Below are 19,790 nucleotides of genomic sequence, written 5' to 3'. Positions count from 1 at the left end.
CAATGGCCTAAACAGTTTCATCTACCCCATGTAGGGTAGACGCATGCATACACAGTTCACCACAAAATACGGTTCTGTAACTGGATATGGGTGATCCACATATACAATTTCAGATCCATCGAAATACTTGAAATATCGTGTTTTCAAAGAAGGCGTCACGCACACAAAAACGCTATAATCGCAAAGGTTAAGATTTCAACGATAAGAAGTAATGCAAGTGCCAACTGATGAATAGGTGGCGTCAGTTACAAATGATGTTTGTCAGTGATACCAAAACCGAGATACGGCTCTCGGTCATATTACTGATAGCGAATCGATTCTAGTAAAACGTTATACAGTGACACTGCGACGCTTAAATGACCTACTTAGTCTTTAGTCTGCAAAGTAACAGTCAATCAGAAGAAATAACAGCTCCTGTATTGAGTGCTTCCTAGCAACGTGGTCATAGTTTCTTACTGTATCAGCTTGGTTCTTAAAAATTATGTCAGAAATTTGTTTTCATGAAAGCATTGAACAATTGTGAGCTGTAAGTCTAATATAAACTTCAAGCAAAGCCTAGTTTTAGACGTGGTCTATACCAGAATTGCAGGCAATAAAAGTAGTTTCAAAATGCTGGTCTACGGTCTGCAATGCATGTTAACCTACCGTTAAACGACGGCTTTAAATCATTTTAAGAAAATATAAAAACTAAAAAGAAGCAACCGGATTCGATCATGTTACCCAGCAATTTCTGCCTTCTTCATCCGTGGAATCTTTTGGAGTAGTCGTAAGATGAACTCTACCATGCAAAATATCCCAAAATGTTCTAAATATGATTCAAAGTGTGTTCTTAGATGTTGAAATTTCATGAAAACACCAAATCGAGACCATGAGTGAGTTGAATATATAAGCCTGTAGCGGAGATTATAGTCTGTCGGGGTGACTAGAAAGCCTGACCAAACCACTCTTGGCAAGTCGAAAAACAACTCGAAACTCCTCGCAAAAGCCTTCTCGGCAGCAAATCATTCGATGTGAAAAAAGTGAGTCCATCTCAGTAACGCTGAATTGAAAACACAAAGTTCATGTCAACAATTAGAGAAAATAGTCGAAAGTTTGAGATCAAAGTCGACACTTTGAGAAAGCAAGTCGAAAATTCCAGATGTGATTAATACCGGGCGCAGAAGATATTCGTGTGAGTGTATCATTCTCATAAACACCATTTGACGCAAGGGTTCCAGGCACCGCCAGATATAAGGTGCCATAATGCGCCATATTTCACCTTTGGTGACGAAAGGTGCGCTACCTTCGTCCGAGGCGCCAAATGCGTTGTACTTTTTTACAAGGGCCTAACGCCGTCGTTTGAATCCCTGAGCTGGTGGCAATTTATTCCCCAGTCCCTCACCTCACCTCATCGGTTTAGGAACAAGCAAGACTTGTATAATTAAAACTAAAAATAAGTAATAATAAATTATATTTAACAGCGTTTCAAAGGGCTTTACAAAGTAGGAAAGAGACAAAGGATACCAAGGGAAAAAATGAAACTAGGAATCAAACAGAAATGTTTTATGTTGTCTCTTGAAAATAGAGAGGGACGGAGGGAGAGTCACGAACGGGAAAAGGGAGTTCGTTCCAAAGAGGGGGCGCAGCGACAGAAAAGGCACGATCGCCATAACGAGTGCGGGTATGCAATTAATGAAACAGTTTTTACAAACATCGGATTTTTCTTTGGAAGAATAAGGATGGTATTGTTGTCTTTAGATACAGCTGTTCAATACATATTTGAAAGATAATGTGTGTCGTCAAAAAGTATTTTGGAAAACACAAAATTCAATGCATAAATAAATAAATAACTTATCTTTGCATAGGCTTGACTTAGTTCAGAATACACAGTTATTGATAGTATCTGACTACAAACGCATTGCAGAGTAACTCATCGTCTATAAAGAACCTAAAGATGACTAGTAATTAAACAGATACCAACATATTTATGAGATAATGTGAAATTGCACCTGAAATTTATTCTGCGAAAATCTTTTCGGCAATATAAAATGATAATATTTACACCGTGTATAATTTACACCTTACATCTCCCTTCAATGTCACGTGGAACACGTAAAGGCAATGATCCTGTATCTTCTGTGTTGTTTGCCTCTGATGAGGTGTCATGCTGATATGATGTACACTGTAGGAGAGATGTGTAAATAAGTGAATAGCACACCAGCTTTGGGGTGGAGTGATAGCAATTGACATTTTAACTATTGAATATTTAGTTACAATGCAATTTGAATTTTGTGTAAACAAAAAGTCGTCCACCGGACGACCCCCAAGTTTGTTTTGGTTGTCCAAACAGAAATTCATTTAAGACGACCAGACAACCATTAAACATGTTGTTCTCCAAAGCCTCAATCTAATATCAGCTGAATAAACTGACAAGTACTACATATTGCAGCTGGTCTTCTTTTCAAAAGATGCTTAAAAGGAGATCTGGATTGTGTTGGATAAAGACTAGGGTTGCAACAAATAGAAACGGTATTCCAAACATGAAAGGAATACAACTGAAATGAAGAATACACTGCATAAGTTACAACATGGAATTAACAGTAAAAGTCAAGGGAAAATATTTTACGATATTTAAAACTTTTAAAATAGGTTCAAAATGTTGTTACATTAAAATGTTGCGATTGTGAGAAGCATATTGTCAATAATTACCTGTAACATGTTATCAGAAATTTTTAACCTGTTTTACCTGAATGAAAGTCACATATTTAGAATCCGACTACTTCATCAAATGAGCAGTTTCCCCAAACATGTGCACTTAAAGTAGACCAAGCTGGGAAAGCTACCACATTAACATTTCCTTTGTAAATGAACAATGGAACCTGAGCATTTCAAATTATAATTTGTAAATAGCAAAGAATTGTGAGGGCCAGAACAGGATGAGAACCAGGATTAACCTCAGGATTAACTGTACCAACTGAGCTATCCAGCCCTTAGTCGGTGGTGATCTCTACATAGCCATTTTTATGATACCTGTCAGAAGCCACAGCAATTTGTATACTGTTTAACCAGGGATTGCACCCCTATACAACCCTAATACAACCTAGGTAAGGATTTTCAATAGGTATCCATATATATATATATATATATATATATATATATATCTATCTATATATATATCTATATATATATATATATATATATATTTGTAATATAAATATATATATATTGTCTGCATATGAGCAGCTCGTAACATTAATATTAAAAAAAAAATTGTATGATGGTATATGGTAACTTTGAAATTCCTTGTGCACAAATCACTAATGTTCTTTTTGCCGATGACACTTTCTTTCACTGCTTACATATATATTTATTTTATAGGTATACACAACATATGCATGTAACTGTCACAGTTAAGTTTCCCATTCATCTCTGTGTAGTCATCTTTCACTCCACATTCAAGACTGATATTCCCAGGATTGTAACAGCGGTGATGTCTCATATCTTTGAGCGTGGGTTAACTAAACCTTTCGATATTCTGTGATCAGATATAAGGCAGACTCATAGAAGGTAAACGTTAATGCGGTACTGAAAGCAGCTTTGAGAATACTCGGTTTCAGCCCCTTGTAAAATGATAGCACTCCTTCCTTCTGATACATTGTCCTCAAACAGTCAATAAGGTTCTTGTAAGCTTCTACTCTTCCAAAATGTCGCCTAGCATCTTCAAATCCCTGGACCTCTAGCCTTTTCTTGGCCAAGTCTAGAGGATAAACGATGGTTTTAGCAGCGATACCCGCCAAAGAGCCACAGGTCAGACTCTGCACCGTTCCTTGGGTTTGAGGAAAGAAAACTTTACACGTAGATTAAAATGCCACAATAGGTCAAGGTAACATTCAAAATGATACAGAAATATGACTTTGTTTTGAGTGGTCATCGATTAATCATGAGGGTATGATAAGAATGTTGTGTTTTCCTACAACCCTACTATGTATTCCATTTATCAACACGACCTAACCAATCTCTAACTCTACAAATGCTTTTAGTACTATTGCGTAGAAAACATTTAAATTGCACAATGGTAAGGATGCATTTTTTTGTGCAAAATGTTGGCCCTGTGAGTTCGAAAGAATGAAAAATTCAAACCAAACATAGTGTCCAGTCATTGTTATTGCTTTGGCTGAGTTTGCACTGAGTTTAGCGTAAACTGTATTACTGTCTAGGCTTCATCTGAGGTCAAGGTATTTGAATGTGCAAGCATCAGGTTTTCCTTTGGTTACACCAACAGGGATGCTTCAGTTTTAATTTTCATACGCTCAAAATAGTACAAGGAAAAGATTCTTTGAAAGAACCGTCAAGATCGAATGCAAAGTGAGGCTTTAATATAATAACATTGAGTAACAAACATTCACAATTAACATGCAGTTAGTTTGGAAATAACTGAGCTGTGATGTAGATGAAGCAATGTCAGGATATGAAAGAATTACAGAGAGATGTTTCCCTCTCCACAGATGCAGGATTAAACCACTCATTTCAAGCACATCGGTTACATTGTCAATTACAGCAAGGAAGGGTAACTGCTATTGATAATCTGCTACACAAACCTGATTCCACTAAATCCTCTGCAATATAATAACACTATATGCATGGCATGTACTATAAATATCCCAACCAGTGGTCAACCAGGGCTCCCAACCAAGGCTCCCAACCAGTGCTCAACCAGGGCTACCAACCAGTGCTCCCAACCAGTGCTCAACCAGGGCTCCCAACCAGTGCTCAACCAGGGCTCCCAATAAGTATCCCAGCCAGTGCTCAACCAGTGCTTACTAACTGAATAAAGTTTTATTTTCTTTGAAACATTAGTAGTCAACCAAGTTAGGCCTACAACACATATGTTCCTTTATAAAGCAATATTTGTTTAGTAACGTCCATGGAGGGAAAAGGGAGGTGTGGGTGGGTATGGTGCAAGTAGGCAGAGTTATTGTTGTCATCAAGAGATTAGGCACAATAACAACTGAGTGTACCCTTTTGATCGAGAAGAAATACTTCACATCATTACTAAATACTTCAATAGAAGATCAAATTGGATCTGCTTAGTGGTGTATAAATGAATGTATCACTTCAATACCATATTCAGTTGCTTTATACTTTATATACTGTCCTTTCCCGAGAAATATATATATGTCTAAGCCACACACTAAGGAGTTAACATATATTCTACATACCTTTACTATTACTGTGAGACATAAAGTAAGATTCCCACATTTTATTGAATAAAGTATAGAATGCAAACTGGAAGCTTGTATGTGGATAGACTTGTACCAAAGCAGGAATCAGCCCTCTATAAAAGGTTCTCACTCCAGCCTCTTTGTACATGGATTGCACTGCATGATATATACTTCTGTAAATCTGTGTAAAACAAGACAAAAGACAAGAAGAAACATTAAACACATTTAACAAAGATAGGATGTAGCGTGATTTCTACAGATAGAATAAAATGATACTTATAAATATGAATAATATCCCACTTCTAACAAAATTCACACAGTGATGCAGATAAGATATGTGTCTAAAAACTTGATCTAAGTACTTTGGGTGGTAGAATGAGAAGGGGGATCATTGACCGGCAGGTCCAGAGAAAAAAAGCGAGATTGCTGAGGTTGTGAAGAGACAGGTACATGAGGCGCTAAGTAATTTAAATCATACTTATGAATATTAATAATGTCCCACTTCTGACACCATTCAGTGACACTAATTCTTTGGTAACATCTAACTAGGAAATGCTGGTAAACATGACATTTGCAACCGATGGCACATCCATGCATTAACCAACATACCACAGGTACTTTGGAAACTGGTGCATAACAATGATCTACTGACAGCTGTACAAAGGTCTCAAGAGGTGGGCAAAAGGAAGACAGGTCGCAAAGGTCGCAAAAGGAAAACAGACACTGCTGTCTGTTATCTCCAGTTTGCATAGAGCCAGCTTTAGGTGCTTTATGGTCCAAGTGATCGACTTGTTGCTTAAAATTTCCTTGAAAATGTTTCGCTTACACTTACAACCTTATCACTTTGAAATTAAGCATCATTTGTTGTAACTGAATTAAAGAAGGCACTTGAAGTTTGAGATAAGTAATATATGTACAAACCATAGCAACCCAGTAAGAGTGCATTCTAACTCAAAACTGCTTTAAATGAGCCAATAGACAGGTGCCAATTGTCAGACTTGCAAAATATGTGTCACGGATGAGAAGTCTATAAGGACTATATTTAATGCTGTAATTTGCTTTCAATTGCCGAGTCTGGTCATACCATACTCACACGTTAAAAAAAATGATATTATACTTCAAAACTCTTTTCCCATGACCACCTACCAGGACCAATGAGAGTGGTTATACATCTCAAAGGTTTGGAAATGACACATTAGATCCTTTTTATTGAACAAAAATAGTAAACAGTTGTATTATGGAGGCACTAATTTCAAGATATTTCATACATTGAAAATTGAATGCATCCATGTACTCCTGTATCTTTAAACAGGCTCTTTGCATTTGCTTACAATTTCTAGCAATTTCACTAAAGCTATCAAGTATTGTGATAAGGTTGCATTTGATCAAAATAAACCAAATCTTGCTAGATTTCGTTATCAAATATAACAAATATATGATGAATGAAAGCGCTCAATTCTGAATACCTCGTGACCAAGACACTTTTCTTTTTATGACATTTAGGCACATGCCAAGCTTATGTTCAACATTTTCGAGTGTTCTCTACATCACGTTAAATGAAACCTTACTAGTCAGTTCATGATCTGTATTGCCAAGGGATCCTGATATTCCTCAGTGCAAAAATTACCAAACAAATGCAAAGTCTTTGATTTAAGCAGTCACGAAATTCATTTAAATACAAATTAAAGAGATTTTACTTCAACTTATACTGCGATTGAGGTTCCTCTTTCCTTCCTTTCTTTTTCTTCCTTTCTTCTTTTCTTCCCTTTTTCTTAGTTCTTTTCTTAATTCTTGTTTTGTAAGTTATTTGTGTACTCTATGTACAGGGAGTGAAACACTAGATAAGCCCACAAGGGTTTCTTGATGCACTTCCTTTCACATTCCATAACTCTCTGTATTGGCTACTTTTGTTGTATATATGTTGTGAAAAACAAATAAATAAAATAAATAAACAAAATAAATAAATAAACTAACCTTTGGTTCACCCTGAGATACAAATCTGGTCCGGAGGACATCAAAGGGATGAGCAACCAGGGCTGCTGCACATCCAGCGATGCCTCCACATCCAAAATGATAAATAGGCTTCAGAGGTCCCGAGGTAAATCTTGAAGGCACGTGAGGGTACAGTGATGCAGTTAGATGCTCAAAACAGCCAAACTGAAACGAGACACAGCTGCTGAAGTTTTGTAAGAATTTCATATTCAGAGACAAGCAGGAAACAAGATACAGTTGCATTTGTAACGTTGTAGACTCAGAGTCATGCTGAAAGCAAGACAGAGCTGAATTTGTTACATTTGCAATCAGCATAGCAACAAACATGAAGCAAGATACATCTGAATTTGTAACAGTTGCAGACTAGCAGCCAAATTGAACATGAATAGAATTGAACGTGTGACATTTGTTAACTAGCAGCCAAACTGGAAAAAAATGTTACAGTTGAATTTGTATCATCCACAGGCTAGCTTCCAAACTGAAGCAAGATACAACTCAACTTGTAACTTTTGCAGACTAGCATCTAAACTGAAAAAAAGATACATCTGCATTTGTAACAGTTGTAGACTAACAGCCAAATTGAACCAAAATCGAACTTGTGACATTTTCTAACTAGCATCCCAAACTGAAACAAAATACAGCTCAACTTGAAACATCCGCACACTAGCATCCAAACTTACACAAGATTTTTAGTTTAGTTTTAGTTTTTTTTTTATTTTATTCTTATATTAATATTTCAGCTGCATCCATTCTATTCTTCATATTCATATTTTATGGGTTTTGGAGGCCCTGTGTTTTAACACCTATGTCTCATCATTTTGTTACACTGTATTCCAGATGTCAAATTTAGCCAGATGATTCTTATGACTGATCAGCTTGGAATCCTGATATGAGCTGAGGTAACAAACCTAGCCCACGAATGCTATTTCCACAAGTAATACATTCTTGCAAAATTTTGATGAAACAGAAAGGACAACTTAGATAGATTATTGACTGTTTACTGTACTCTGACTTGACTTTCAGACTTATATCACCAGATTTTAATAAGTTAAATTTTCACTCCAACTTCCACATGGTAATTGAAATAAAACAAACAGTATTCACAGCTGCCTTGCAAGCAAAGTGGACTCGTACATGGCCAAGGTATGTATGTTGTATGCAACCTCTTCCTTACCATACTAAAACATTCATATTACATGAACTAAATCGGCATGTACTATTGATGATAATGACACACTCGACACTTAGGCATTGTGTGCTGATGATGACAACTACAGTGAGAATTTACCCTTGCATGCAAGTCCAATAAACTAAACACTAGTGAAAACAACTAGAGTACACTTCTTTTTTCTTTTTCTGGAGGAAAACTATCTGACATGTGTGCATCAGATAATGGATGAGCTTTGGGCCAAGACATATGTTACAGCAGGAGCACAACCACATGAGTATGAATACACGCAGAACTCCATTTGCTATAAGTACGGGTGTGAGTTAAATGGTTCTGTATGCATGTACGAGTACTTCATCTTAAATAGTACCTATATTATGTTTCCAAAATGTCCTGAGTACGAGTGCAAATCCATGAGGGCTAGAACGAGTACAAGCAACTATGAAAGAATATGATTACTGGTTCACTGCAAGTTTGACCATAAGGCAACCAAGAACACTTTGACAGATTTCTGTGTTGAGTAACTGTACATTGATTGTGATTTAATAGTTGTTCAGAACACACATATCTCTCTTTCAGAAACTAATTTCTAAACTGTCTGATTATATGGTCCCTAGATCATATAGACTCGGTCTCCAGGTGGCTTAAGAGAAAGGAAGCATTCTTTTCCGATCCTGTAATATGTGTTACTATTTCTCACCTGTACAACACCATATATTACAGACAAGGCCTGAGCAGGGTTATGTCCCTTCCAAAAGCCAAACAATCCTTCCTCTCTGTAAATACAGGAAACAGCCTGTCGGATGCCATGGTACTTGGAAAAAGGAGAAGCCTTACTGATTGGTTCAGATTGTAACTGCAATGAAAAGGAACAATTTAACAAGAACACCAAAGTAAAAAAATGATTTGATAAACTAATCTGCTGCCAGCAGCTATTCAAGAGTTTAATGACACTGAATAAGAAAATTAAAAATTTTTGTTTCATTTATATTGAAACATAAGGTTTACTAGTCAAACTAATGAACTTCATTATAATGGATTTAAGTATCAAATAGCACCAAAATGAATTCTTGATATCAACTAAAAAATCTGCTGTAAGGCAGCTATTTGAGTTGACTTAATACTAGATTCGGAATTATATAGTACTTACTAAAATCCAATAACAATCTTTTTCATTAGCTTGGCTAGTTATGGTTCACTGCAAATAATGTAGTAAATTGTGGCACTTTGAAAAGCCAGCAGGCTTGTTTCATACAAGAACATTCAATGTGATAGTTTCAACTTTTGACTGCATATCACCTTTGATCTCCACAGAAAACAATAGAGTTCTGTTACCCACTAAGGTGAATCTACAGACTGAGGATGTTTATAGTTTTGAGAAAACTGTGTTTACAAGTTTCCACCACACAAAATTTCATATTTGTTTTGTATTTGCATATTCACACAAATATGAAAATGTCTGAGGGACGAACATTGACAACTGAATAGAATCATGAATTACGGTCTCATTACACTATTTTTCTCACTATTTTTTTTATTTTCAGTGAAAATTCACTTGACGAAACATCTTGGAGCAAGTCACACAGAATTTACAATTAATTGCTCTCTTACTTTGAGTAATAACGATTGGATGAAAGGGAACAAACCAAACAGCTGCTCTGTTCTTAGGGAGCTGCATTACCTGGAATCTTATCTTGAGGACATCTAGAGGCTGAAGCAAAAGCCTGGTGAAGAATCCACTACTTGCACCTGCTAGCTGGTAGTCTGTTGTTGTGAAATTATGGGATACATTGCTATCATACCCTACCATTGTAGTGATGAGTCAACGATTACCTGAAAACTTCTGTAGAGTTAAAAAAAAGGGAATGTATTTGATATTCTCTGATAGTTCAATGCTACAGAAATTAATTATAAACATTGTCCATTTATCACGGTCAGTAACTCACTACAAATTAAGTGGGAAGAATAGAACAAAATTACCCTATTGTGGCAACAGTTACTTAAAGTATATAAGTGCAATTCTTGACAAAAACAAGCTTTTGGTTTAGTACAGGGTAGACAGCATCCCTCTGCATGTAAATGTTGCTTGTCTTCAAAGAAGTAGCAGGTCCAAAGCAGACCATTCCCAAGGATTCTAGCAAACCTTAAGTTTCCATTTAGAATGTAGAGTATGTAAGAATAACTGTCTTCTTAAATTTCAGACTCAAAAATATCTATGGAGAGTATGATCAAGAGGGAATGACATTATTTATGCAATTAAAACTACGAAAATGGAAAAATTCTATGCGTTAGATGGCTTAATTAGTTTTATACATTGGGTAATAGTTCCTGCCTATTTCCTTTCTGTACTCTGTTATAAGGCATGCTGACTATCCAGGGGCTCAGTTCCCAAAAAAGGTTGGCCAAGAGATACAAACCCCAAGAGTCTTGTTCATAATTAAGCAAGGGGGAATAGGATCACATTATTTCTGTTAACCACTTACACCATCTGCCATGTTCTCCATCTGTTCTGATGTAACCAAACAAGTTTTTTTTTTTTTTTTTTGGCTTGGATGTCAAAGTGCACAAATGGAAGTACACATGGTGCAAAACTATGGAAATTTAGGCAATCATTGTCAATTTAGACCTTTAAAGACCAGTGTAGGAAGTTTAATAGGAAGTTTAATAGGTTCCTAGGGGGTGAATAAAGAAGCAATGTTAAAGGGGCAGAACTTTGTATATATCATATATGTTGCTAAAAATGTACGTACATGGTTGGGTAGAGAGTATTGAACATGTTATATATCCTGTGAGGGGATAAATTTGTATAAGGTTTTAAACTAGAGACATATAACAGGTTAGTGTGTAAACATTTTAGACATGGTTTATTCTTAAATCTACAAACCAAAACTAGGCCTATAGATGACAAGATAATTGCAACAATCAACTTTTTGCAAAAATTAGTTATCATTCCCAACACTGTGCACCTAGGCCTAGGTTATGTTCAGGCCCGGTCAGAAGCATTACTTAAACAAGTCAAGATACGTTTACTTTAGGCCCTAGGCCGAACTGTGCAAGCTTTGCCAGAGTAGGCTTAACCAGAATAGGGCCTATTAGTAGTAGTACATAGGCCTATAACTGGTCAAACTCCTTGGCTAAGTCACAACTTACCCTTCATAACATATGCCTAGGCTAGTTCACCAGCAATAAGTTGTTAAGCCAGGCCTTCTTTAAAAAAAGTCCTAAAAGCCTATTCGTCTAACAGTTACAATTTTATTCGGAACAATTCGAACGCAGTTCCCCTCGACCTGTCCGGATTGCATAAACAGCGACGAAGCTACGCCAGCAACTGGTACCGACTGTAATATTCCTTAGTCATATTACTATTAGTCCATCTGTGTTGATGCTTTTCGTGGTTCCCTTCTTCCTGAGTTTGATTACGAAATCACATTCCCCGCGAGTAGAAGGATTGTAGTACCTAGCTGTGAAGAATAATGTTGCTGTGTTGTAATCGTCACGAAAAATTGCTATTGACCCAACCGGCCTTCGTTAATTATATATTCGTAGCTAGAGGTTCTTGAGCATTGCACATGGTCACTTTTTGTACACGACAAACCTACTTACATACACAATGCTAGAGTACTAGTATCCACTATTACTGCACAGCAATATACATCGTCAAAATGGCTGAAGGCGAGTGGGAGCAAGCTCCAGTAAGGAAGAAACATTTGGATCGAAATAGCGAGGGTACCGACGACAGACCTCTTGAAAATGGAATGGACGAAGAAGAGCCAAATTTTAGTGATGCAGAAGATTTTATTGACGATGTTACAGATGACGGTGAGCATGGAATTTAATTTTGGATTCATGTACATGATTCCAGCTGTGCATATATTTGTTAGGCTTTAACGTAAGGCCTAAGTTAGGATATGTAATACAACCTACAGATTAGTGTTGAATACTGTAGTGCTGTTAAGTGTTAGACATAGGCTAGGCCAAGTGAAGGGATGTGCGCTCGGCAGTTCTGAATCCGCCCAGCACAAACAGTATTTTAAACATTTACGCCGGGACTTTTTGAATGATTGATGTAACAAATCTTACCATTACCAAAATATGGGTAAATACTTGGCACAGAAGTAAGCATCAAGATAGGAAAAAGGCACCATTGCCATCTAGGCCTAAGCATAGGCTACTTCATTTGCAAAAATTGTCCAAAGGAGAGAAGCAATCCCCACCCCTGAGCAGGGTTGGAAAACCTTGTTCAATTTCCCGTGAACACACTTCCGATTTCCCGCCGGTGTTCGCGCAGCGAACACGCCGAGCATGCGTAGCGTGCGAGCATAAAGGCGTGAGGTCCAGGGGCCCGCCCTAGGGCCCTGGTGGGGTCAAGGGGTGGAACCCCTTGTGGGGTTCAGGGGGCAAAGACCCCGGAAAATGTTGGTATTTTTGCGTGTCTGGCGATAAAAAAAATCGCAGTTGAGGATGCAATATACTGACAACTTTTTGAATTTAAATTGTCACGAAGCTGATGAAAATTTGAAAATGACAAGTTAGCGTAGCTATATTATGTTATAAAATAAAAAAAAAGATTTAATCTGCCTTACAATCTTTAAAAAGTTTAACTTACAGAACTACCGATATTATGAAACAAACAACGTTCGGCAAAGCCCCGTTTATAGACTGCCTAACAATGAATAGCGCACACTACACGTACATCAGTTTACAACTGCAGTACAGTTTAAGAGGGCTACTTATATACTACGGTAGGCTACTTTCTGTACAGTACATGTGCTGCGAATTTTCCCAGGTACCATACCAAACAACTGCGCGCTCATCCCCGTCTTACACATGTTTGTTAACATTTTTGGCACGTTTCCAAGAAACGTTTCATGGAGTATTCCCCATGATACACGCAGCACATTGAGGCCCCACTAGCTATGGCCATCTTTATGAAAGTAAGCCTTGTAATAAAATATGTTTTAGGCCACTTGGAATGATTAACTAAATGCTTAATATTATTTCAATGTTCTTGTAGAAAACGTCAAGTTCACAAAATACAATTAGTTGTGTTTTTGTAGTGACGTGAGATCCGTAACCGACGAGGTGGTTAGGCTATTTGCTATGCATTTAACTATGGTAGGATATTATTTTTTCCGTATTTTTTGAAATTCTAGAAAATACCCCCGCTTAACACCAGATGTGGTCTTACGGTTTATTCATAAATGGGTGTACTAGAGCCTTGTTTACATGACGTTAGTTGCATTTAGCACGATATGCCAGTTTCGCGTGAATTTTTCGAAAGTGTTTTGCTGGATCTTTCGTAAAATTTGAAAGGTGTACCAACTTACTTTTCGTACACAATTGGTAATTTCTCTACTGATTTTTGGACTTTTTTTACAGTCAAGTGAATACGTTGTGCATTGAGTATAAACTTATCGCGAATGCAAGAAAACGATGCGGGGATTTCCAACAAACAAATGTTTCTATGCGGGATTACTGAGTCAGTTGAAGGGAATCCCGCACCTTAGAGGGAACACTGAATTGAAGTCAAATTCATACGAAAGAAAACGCTGACCTACTAACATACAATATAAGTATAACAAAATGTGGAATGGCAATATTGTCCAAAACATTTCCCACGAGGCTGATTTATTACAGCAACCTTCCCGCGCTGGGCCGTGTGTGTCCGTGTGACATTTCCCTTTGTGAGTGGGTTGGGGACACATCATTACTCGTTATAGGCTATTGTGACTAAAATTGCAAGCACGCTCTCTGGACATTTTTCTTTTGTTTCTGAAACTTTTCTTCTGAAATTTTCCTTATTGTTTTTACAGATGTACTTTTTTGCTCCTTCGTGTTTTTTTTTTAAGTTTCGTCCCGTTTTTTTTTTTCGTTTTTTTCCCCTGATTTTTTTTTCTCCAGCCAGGCTGGATTTCCCGCGAGCATCGCGGATTTCCCGCGAACCTGGTTCAGAAGTTTCGCAAGGTTTTCCAGCCCTGCCCCTGTGACCCCTCCCACTGGATATGGATCACAATACCACATCCACCCGGCTCTCAAATATTCCTGAGCACATCAACTACTCATGCGCAAATCCTCAAAACCTGATCTAACATTTACCCGGCCCTGGGCGCATTACAGTGTTTGGAAACAACCAGCTCCACAAAAATTACAGTAGGCCTATGTTAATAACTTTTACACAATGTGGATTAAAAAATATCTTCAATGGCTACTTTTGATGATGCCTGAAGTACAGTAATTTATACACGAACGTTGCACCTAATAAAATATGACTGAAGCATGTGGTCAAAGTGACCGCAAAAAGAGTTTCCAATAACTACTGAGGTACGAATGCACATTTTACATTAAGAACTCTCAATGGGGAGAGAACAAACAGGCCTACTCTTGAGATGAAAATTTTTCTTCAGTACCAGAGATGTTAGCTTCCCACACAATTCCTAGATTGTCTCAACTCATAACATTTTCTAATCAAAACAATGATTCAAATATTAGGTTATAGTCTCAGAAATAATTCAAGTACATCTTCTTACTGTACATGATCCCTTGTTGTCAAAACGTACTTACTCTATGGGACAACAAGGCCTAACATTATGATATTTGATTGCACAAATGAAATCCTAAACCACAGACTTTGTTATATCTACACAGGGGAGAGTAACTTTGCAAGTAATTGAATAATGCAGTTTAGTCATTGGAATACTAATTTGTAATTTGGGAGATATTAGCTCTGCTCAGCAGGCATTTCTCAAGTTATGTAGAACAGTAATGTGGAATATTACATTTAACTCATTTCTAAACCTTGTTGTTGAAAGAGGATATACTGTAAGTATGATATTTTTCCAGTTTTCCTATTTATATTCAGTGAAAATAGTACCAGCTTATCTCTTTTCCTTTCATGAACAGAACTACTGGGAGACTTGCTGAAGCAGAAGCCATCGGAAGCAGTGGGCATTGACTCGGTGGTAGTAGTTGATAATATACCGCAAGTAGGACAGGAGAGGGTATCAAAACTAAAGAATGTCATCAGGAAAATTTTCTCAAAGTATGGCGAAATAATCACAGAATTTTATCCAGAAGAAAATGGAAAAACTAAAGGGTAAGTGGATAATCATATGCACTTGTTGGAAACAATGTGTAAGTCCTTTAATAGACCTCCACAGTATGTACATATGTGTAAAATGTGAGAAACTTCTCTCTGGTCAGATCATTGACCACATTTCCACACAACGTGTTTCATTTGTACTCTAAAGTCAATTCCTTTTGTAGGGATTGTATGCACCTTTTCTATTTTGATGGTAAAAGGTTTTGATGACCCAGTGTCTGGTGATGTTTATTAACTTTTTCAATTTTCCGATGAAATTTCTAATTAAATAAATCATAATCATTGTAATATCAAATTTTGGAGTGACGTTTACCGAACCGTATCATCTATATGTAAAGCTATGACCCTACAAGAATCCAAAAGTGGACGAAGATTTTATTTTTAATTCATAACGTTCAATGGTTTACATGTTGAAGTGCTTTGAGTTGTTCCCATGACTACGAAGTGTGTAACATTTCTCAGACAATCCATAGAATGCTGTCAAGGCATTGCCTTGGTAGGTCCTATCATAATATCCTGAATACACTTCCACCCTCTGCGTATCTTATGTCTTAGGTGGAAACCGTTGAGTTATTAAAATAATAGCAGTAAAATTCCGATTTCCCTTTCTCCTGCAGCTTTATCTTCTTGGAGTATGACACGATTGAAAATGCTTTCAAAGCTGCGAAGAATATGACTGGTTACAAACTGGACAAGAGTCACACATTCGCTGTCAATGTCTTTTCAGATTTTGAGAAGTGAGAAGATTTTTTGATTTTCTTGTAGTTTTATCTTCATCTGTGCAATTTATGCAAATGAATTAGTATTTCTTTCATGTACAAAGTGATTACGGATTTATGAACGTTGTACATAGTAGATTGGAAATGTTTTATCATTATTTCAGGCAATATAAGCTTGAATCTTTCTGTATTTTGTAATTGTTTTAGCAAATGTGTTAAAAGTTTCATATCCTTTTCTTTACAGTTATGGAGATATACCAGATGATTGGCAGCCACCAGAAAAACAGTCATTTGTTGATCATGTAAGTTTATGTGTTCTCCGTCGGAGTAAATATTTGAAGAGCCTATGTATGCACAGAATGCAAAGGGTTGTTTAATGTGCTAAGCAAAATTTTATTGCCTATTGCAGTACAGCCAAGACTTACAATGCTCTGTTTATAGTGGAAAGCCCTTGGGAAAAATTAAAAATTGTCCGGATTTTGTTTTGATGCATTATTTCACTTTTTCACAAATTTTTAATTTTATACAGGGTAATCTGAAAACATGGCTTATGGATCCAGATTGTCATGATCAGTACAGTGTAATTTACGATGGAGGAGAAACGACCGCCATCTTTAAGAACACGCCGAGTGAAGGAGTGCTGGTGGAGGCTCGTAAGGTCAGTCTTGTTAGATTCAACTTCTCTCTTCCTCAAACGACTGACTTAACTGACTATTTAACTGTCTTAGGTGATGCTGTTCATTGTGATGCTTCTAAGTTTTAGTTTAAGTTTAGTTTTAGAGACCCAAGGATCAGGAAGCTTTACAGTAGCTTATTTGAGAACCTTTTCCATGTTAGATCGTGGATGAACACCGGCTTATTTCAAACCTTCTCTTTTCGATAAGTTTCCAGAGGATAATGAGGAAGGGGTGTGAATTCACTCCCATTCATGCTCCCGGGGCCGCCATTTAATGTCCCCATCCGACGGACGAAAGTGTATGCCCCAGCATCTGACCATTTTCTCAAATACTGAGGTAGGCAAAGGCACCCCATTTGACATCACTGCAGTGCAGCCATGACGAACAAAGTTGTTTCGAAACCAAGTGAAGAAAAGAAACAAACCCCTTTTCCCAAGTTCACAAACCAGAAATACCAAATCCATGAAAGACTCCGCACCTCACCACTGCACTGCATTTCTAACATAGTACTATGTAACCAGGGGATAATAATGTAGCTAGTGTTGACTTGGGCAACTTAGTCATGTCACATTTGAAGTACTGAGAGCTTTTACTATGTCTTTCTTGCCTCCTGCAAGAAATAACTTTCGCCAAGATTTTATACCTTTTCCTTTTTCTTTTTTTTTCATGTTCACCTTCCAGCGATGGACGGAAACATTTGTTCGATGGTCGCCTTTAGGAAGTTTTCTAGCCACGATGCATCAGAAGGGTATAGCCCTCTGGGGTGGCGAGAAGTTTGTACAGATCAAACGATTTGCGCATCCTGGAGTTCAACTTATAGACTTTTCACCTTGTGAGAGGTAAGTTCAAGTATAGTTTGTACATTAACAGTAGGTTTACAATACTATGACACATATAGACACCATGGAGTATTGTTTTGTCATATAGTTTGTACATTAACAGTAGTTTATATATTAACAGTGGGTTTACAATACTATGTCACAGGATATTTAAACATCAAAATTAACAGCTAGAATGGTCAGTGTGTGCAAGGACTTACTTGTAAATCATTTCTAGAATCACCGATACTTGAATCCACATCTGTGTAATGCTACCATGCCAAAACTTGTATAATCAGACTTTGATATTGAAGATGGCTTTGATTTCACATCCTGTTAACAGATATATGGTGAGTTTTAGTCCTGTCTTAGGCGTGAATGAGGAACCTCTGGCCATCATTGTCTGGGATACACGGACGGGATACAAGAAGAGAGCTTTCCATTGCGAGACGGCATGCCAGTGGCCAATATTCAAGTAAGTTAATCCTTATGTATGGAATGTAACATGAGTTTGGAGTTAAAGCAAAAATTTCTGGAAAAAATGAGCTTACTGTAGATTTGGTAAATTGGTTAACCAAATGTAAAGGCTGCTTTTAATTTTGTTCATCATGTGGTTGTAGGTTAAAACTGGTAGATATTTATCATTAAAGAGGACAGATGCAAAGTGCTGCTTGCCTCTCTTCAACAATTTTTTCTAATCGCCTGTAATTATCGTAATCAAAACTTTAAGGAACCCTTGACGTAATTGTACATTAGAAATGTTTGTTCATCAAGAGAATTGTTTGTTTGTTTGTTTGGCCTCCAAGTCACATTGTGCCAGGTAAGAAGTTGATTATCCCAAGCCATATATATTTGAGAACTTTTACATAACTTCACCTTATTGGTTGCTAAGGGCCTCTAAAAAGTAATGGCTGACTACCACTACAGGTCAAACTTTGAAGGATCTTTTGCTGGTTGTCCCAATGGACAGCCCTGCCTTATTTCTCAGTTGTCCGAACAGCAAATTTGATTGTCTAGAAAAAAAGGTACAGGTAGCAATATAAGAATGATCAATATGTACACATTAGATGAGATGTGAAGGTTTGGTGAATAGAACACCAGGTTTGGGTATGATACTAATTTATCATTTTACTTATTTCGAGGTATTCACTTTACAATTCAATCTGAATTTTAACTAGTTGTCAGCCAGACGTCCTCCAAAGCTGATTTTGGTTGTCCCAACAGAAATTTGGTCATCTCAGACTACAGGGTTAAATATTTTCCTAGCACACTAGGTTAGTAAGTACACCTGATAAAACTTTTAACTGTGCAAAGAGTGCTATGAATTTTCAGGAATTATAGAGTGCATGTACCTTAGATCCTACCAGATGTACCCCATCATTGGCCCCTGGGGATTTGAGCTCGTACTGTATTAAAATGTTTGAGGACGATCACCAGCAAGTACTTTCCCTTTCTCACAGATGGAGTCCAGACGGCAAGTTCTTTGCAAGGTTATCCTCCGACCTCCTCAGCATTTATGAAACACCTTCTTGTGGTCTCTTGGAGAAGAAGAGCTTAAAAATTCCGGGAATCAAGTAAGTGTCATAACGTCTGTTTGGGTTGTTTCCTTTCGAGTTGTATGTATGTATATATGTATGTATGTATGTATGTATGTATGTATGTATGTATGTATGTATGTATGTATGTGTGTATGTATGTATGTGTGTATGTATGTAATTTAGATCCGCCTGCAAGCAGGAACTAGCGAAGAAGCCTCATTGGCTTATAAAAGCTGCAAGCTGACCAAAGTCAGTCTCTTACATTCATATTTAACGTCCATGATTATGAATTGTTAATTGTCAACAACTCTGTAACTGGACGACATGCATTAATCTGGGAGTGATTCAAACCGGGGACCTTATGATTGAAAGGCACCAGCATTAACCACTGAGCTAACACTCCTTAACACTGAGCTAACACTCCTTAACACTGAGCTAACACTCCTAGCTAACACTTCCTTGTAGTATTCGCCTCTCGCCATGAAGTAAATATTCAGTAAGATCTTTATCTGCAAACTCAGCTTATAATCACTCCAAACCTGGCCTTTCCTAAAGCATTTAACCAATCTTGTTTGATT

The 19,790-nt window shown here is 37.2% G+C and overlaps 2 protein-coding genes across 4 annotated transcripts in view; one reads left to right on the top strand and one right to left on the bottom strand.

The window, feature by feature from the left end:
• Positions 1-1,482: 1,482 nt before the first annotated feature.
• On the bottom strand, positions 1,483-11,847 carry LOC139959617 (mitochondrial thiamine pyrophosphate carrier-like). Of its 3 annotated transcripts, none has more exons than XM_071957368.1 (6): positions 11,512-11,847; positions 10,043-10,204; positions 9,062-9,217; positions 7,176-7,463; positions 5,199-5,382; positions 1,483-3,805 (listed from the first exon to the last, which is right to left on the bottom strand). In XM_071957368.1, the coding sequence occupies exons 2-6, from the start codon at positions 10,169-10,171 to the stop codon at positions 3,498-3,500; spliced, it is 1,065 nt and encodes a 354-aa protein (XP_071813469.1). In that variant the 5' UTR covers positions 10,172-10,204; positions 11,512-11,847; the 3' UTR covers positions 1,483-3,497. The 3 variants fall into 3 exon arrangements, with proteins under 3 accessions (XP_071813469.1, XP_071813471.1, XP_071813470.1); XM_071957370.1 differs by having other exon boundaries at positions 7,176-7,358; XM_071957369.1 differs by having other exon boundaries at positions 11,610-11,847.
• A 134-nt stretch (positions 11,848-11,981) lies between these two features.
• LOC139959615 (eukaryotic translation initiation factor 3 subunit B-like) overlaps positions 11,982-19,790 on the top strand; it is a 17,668-nt gene continuing 9,859 nt past the window's right edge. Inside the window, exons 1-8 of the mRNA XM_071957364.1 lie at positions 11,982-12,180; positions 15,262-15,454; positions 16,078-16,197; positions 16,424-16,481; positions 16,709-16,837; positions 17,538-17,695; positions 18,018-18,149; positions 19,135-19,248. Of these exons, the coding sequence (XP_071813465.1) occupies positions 12,024-12,180; positions 15,262-15,454; positions 16,078-16,197; positions 16,424-16,481; positions 16,709-16,837; positions 17,538-17,695; positions 18,018-18,149; positions 19,135-19,248 (1,061 nt within the window). The 5' untranslated portion in view covers positions 11,982-12,023. The remainder of the gene's footprint in view (positions 12,181-15,261; positions 15,455-16,077; positions 16,198-16,423; positions 16,482-16,708; positions 16,838-17,537; positions 17,696-18,017; positions 18,150-19,134; positions 19,249-19,790) is intronic.

The sequence above is a fragment of the Apostichopus japonicus genome, chromosome 19, assembly GCF_037975245.1.
Source record: "Apostichopus japonicus isolate 1M-3 chromosome 19, ASM3797524v1, whole genome shotgun sequence".
NCBI classification, from domain to species: Eukaryota; Metazoa; Echinodermata; class Holothuroidea; order Aspidochirotida; family Stichopodidae; genus Apostichopus; species Apostichopus japonicus.
Note: the sequence above shows the minus strand (reverse complement) of the source record. Positions and strands in the feature narration are given on the sequence as shown.

Coding starts and splice junctions, on each gene's coding strand:
- LOC139959617 (XM_071957368.1), bottom strand. CDS start 10,171: ATGGTAGGGTATGATAGCAATGTATCCCATAATTTCACAACAACAGAC. Junction 7,464..9,061: donor TAATATATGGTGTTGTACAG/GTGAGAAATAGT, acceptor TCTTGCTTTCAG/CATGACTCTGAGTCTACAAC. Junction 3,806..5,198: donor GTCTCACAGTAATAGTAAAG/GTATGTAGAATA, acceptor CTCAAACCCAAG/GAACGGTGCAGAGTCTGACC.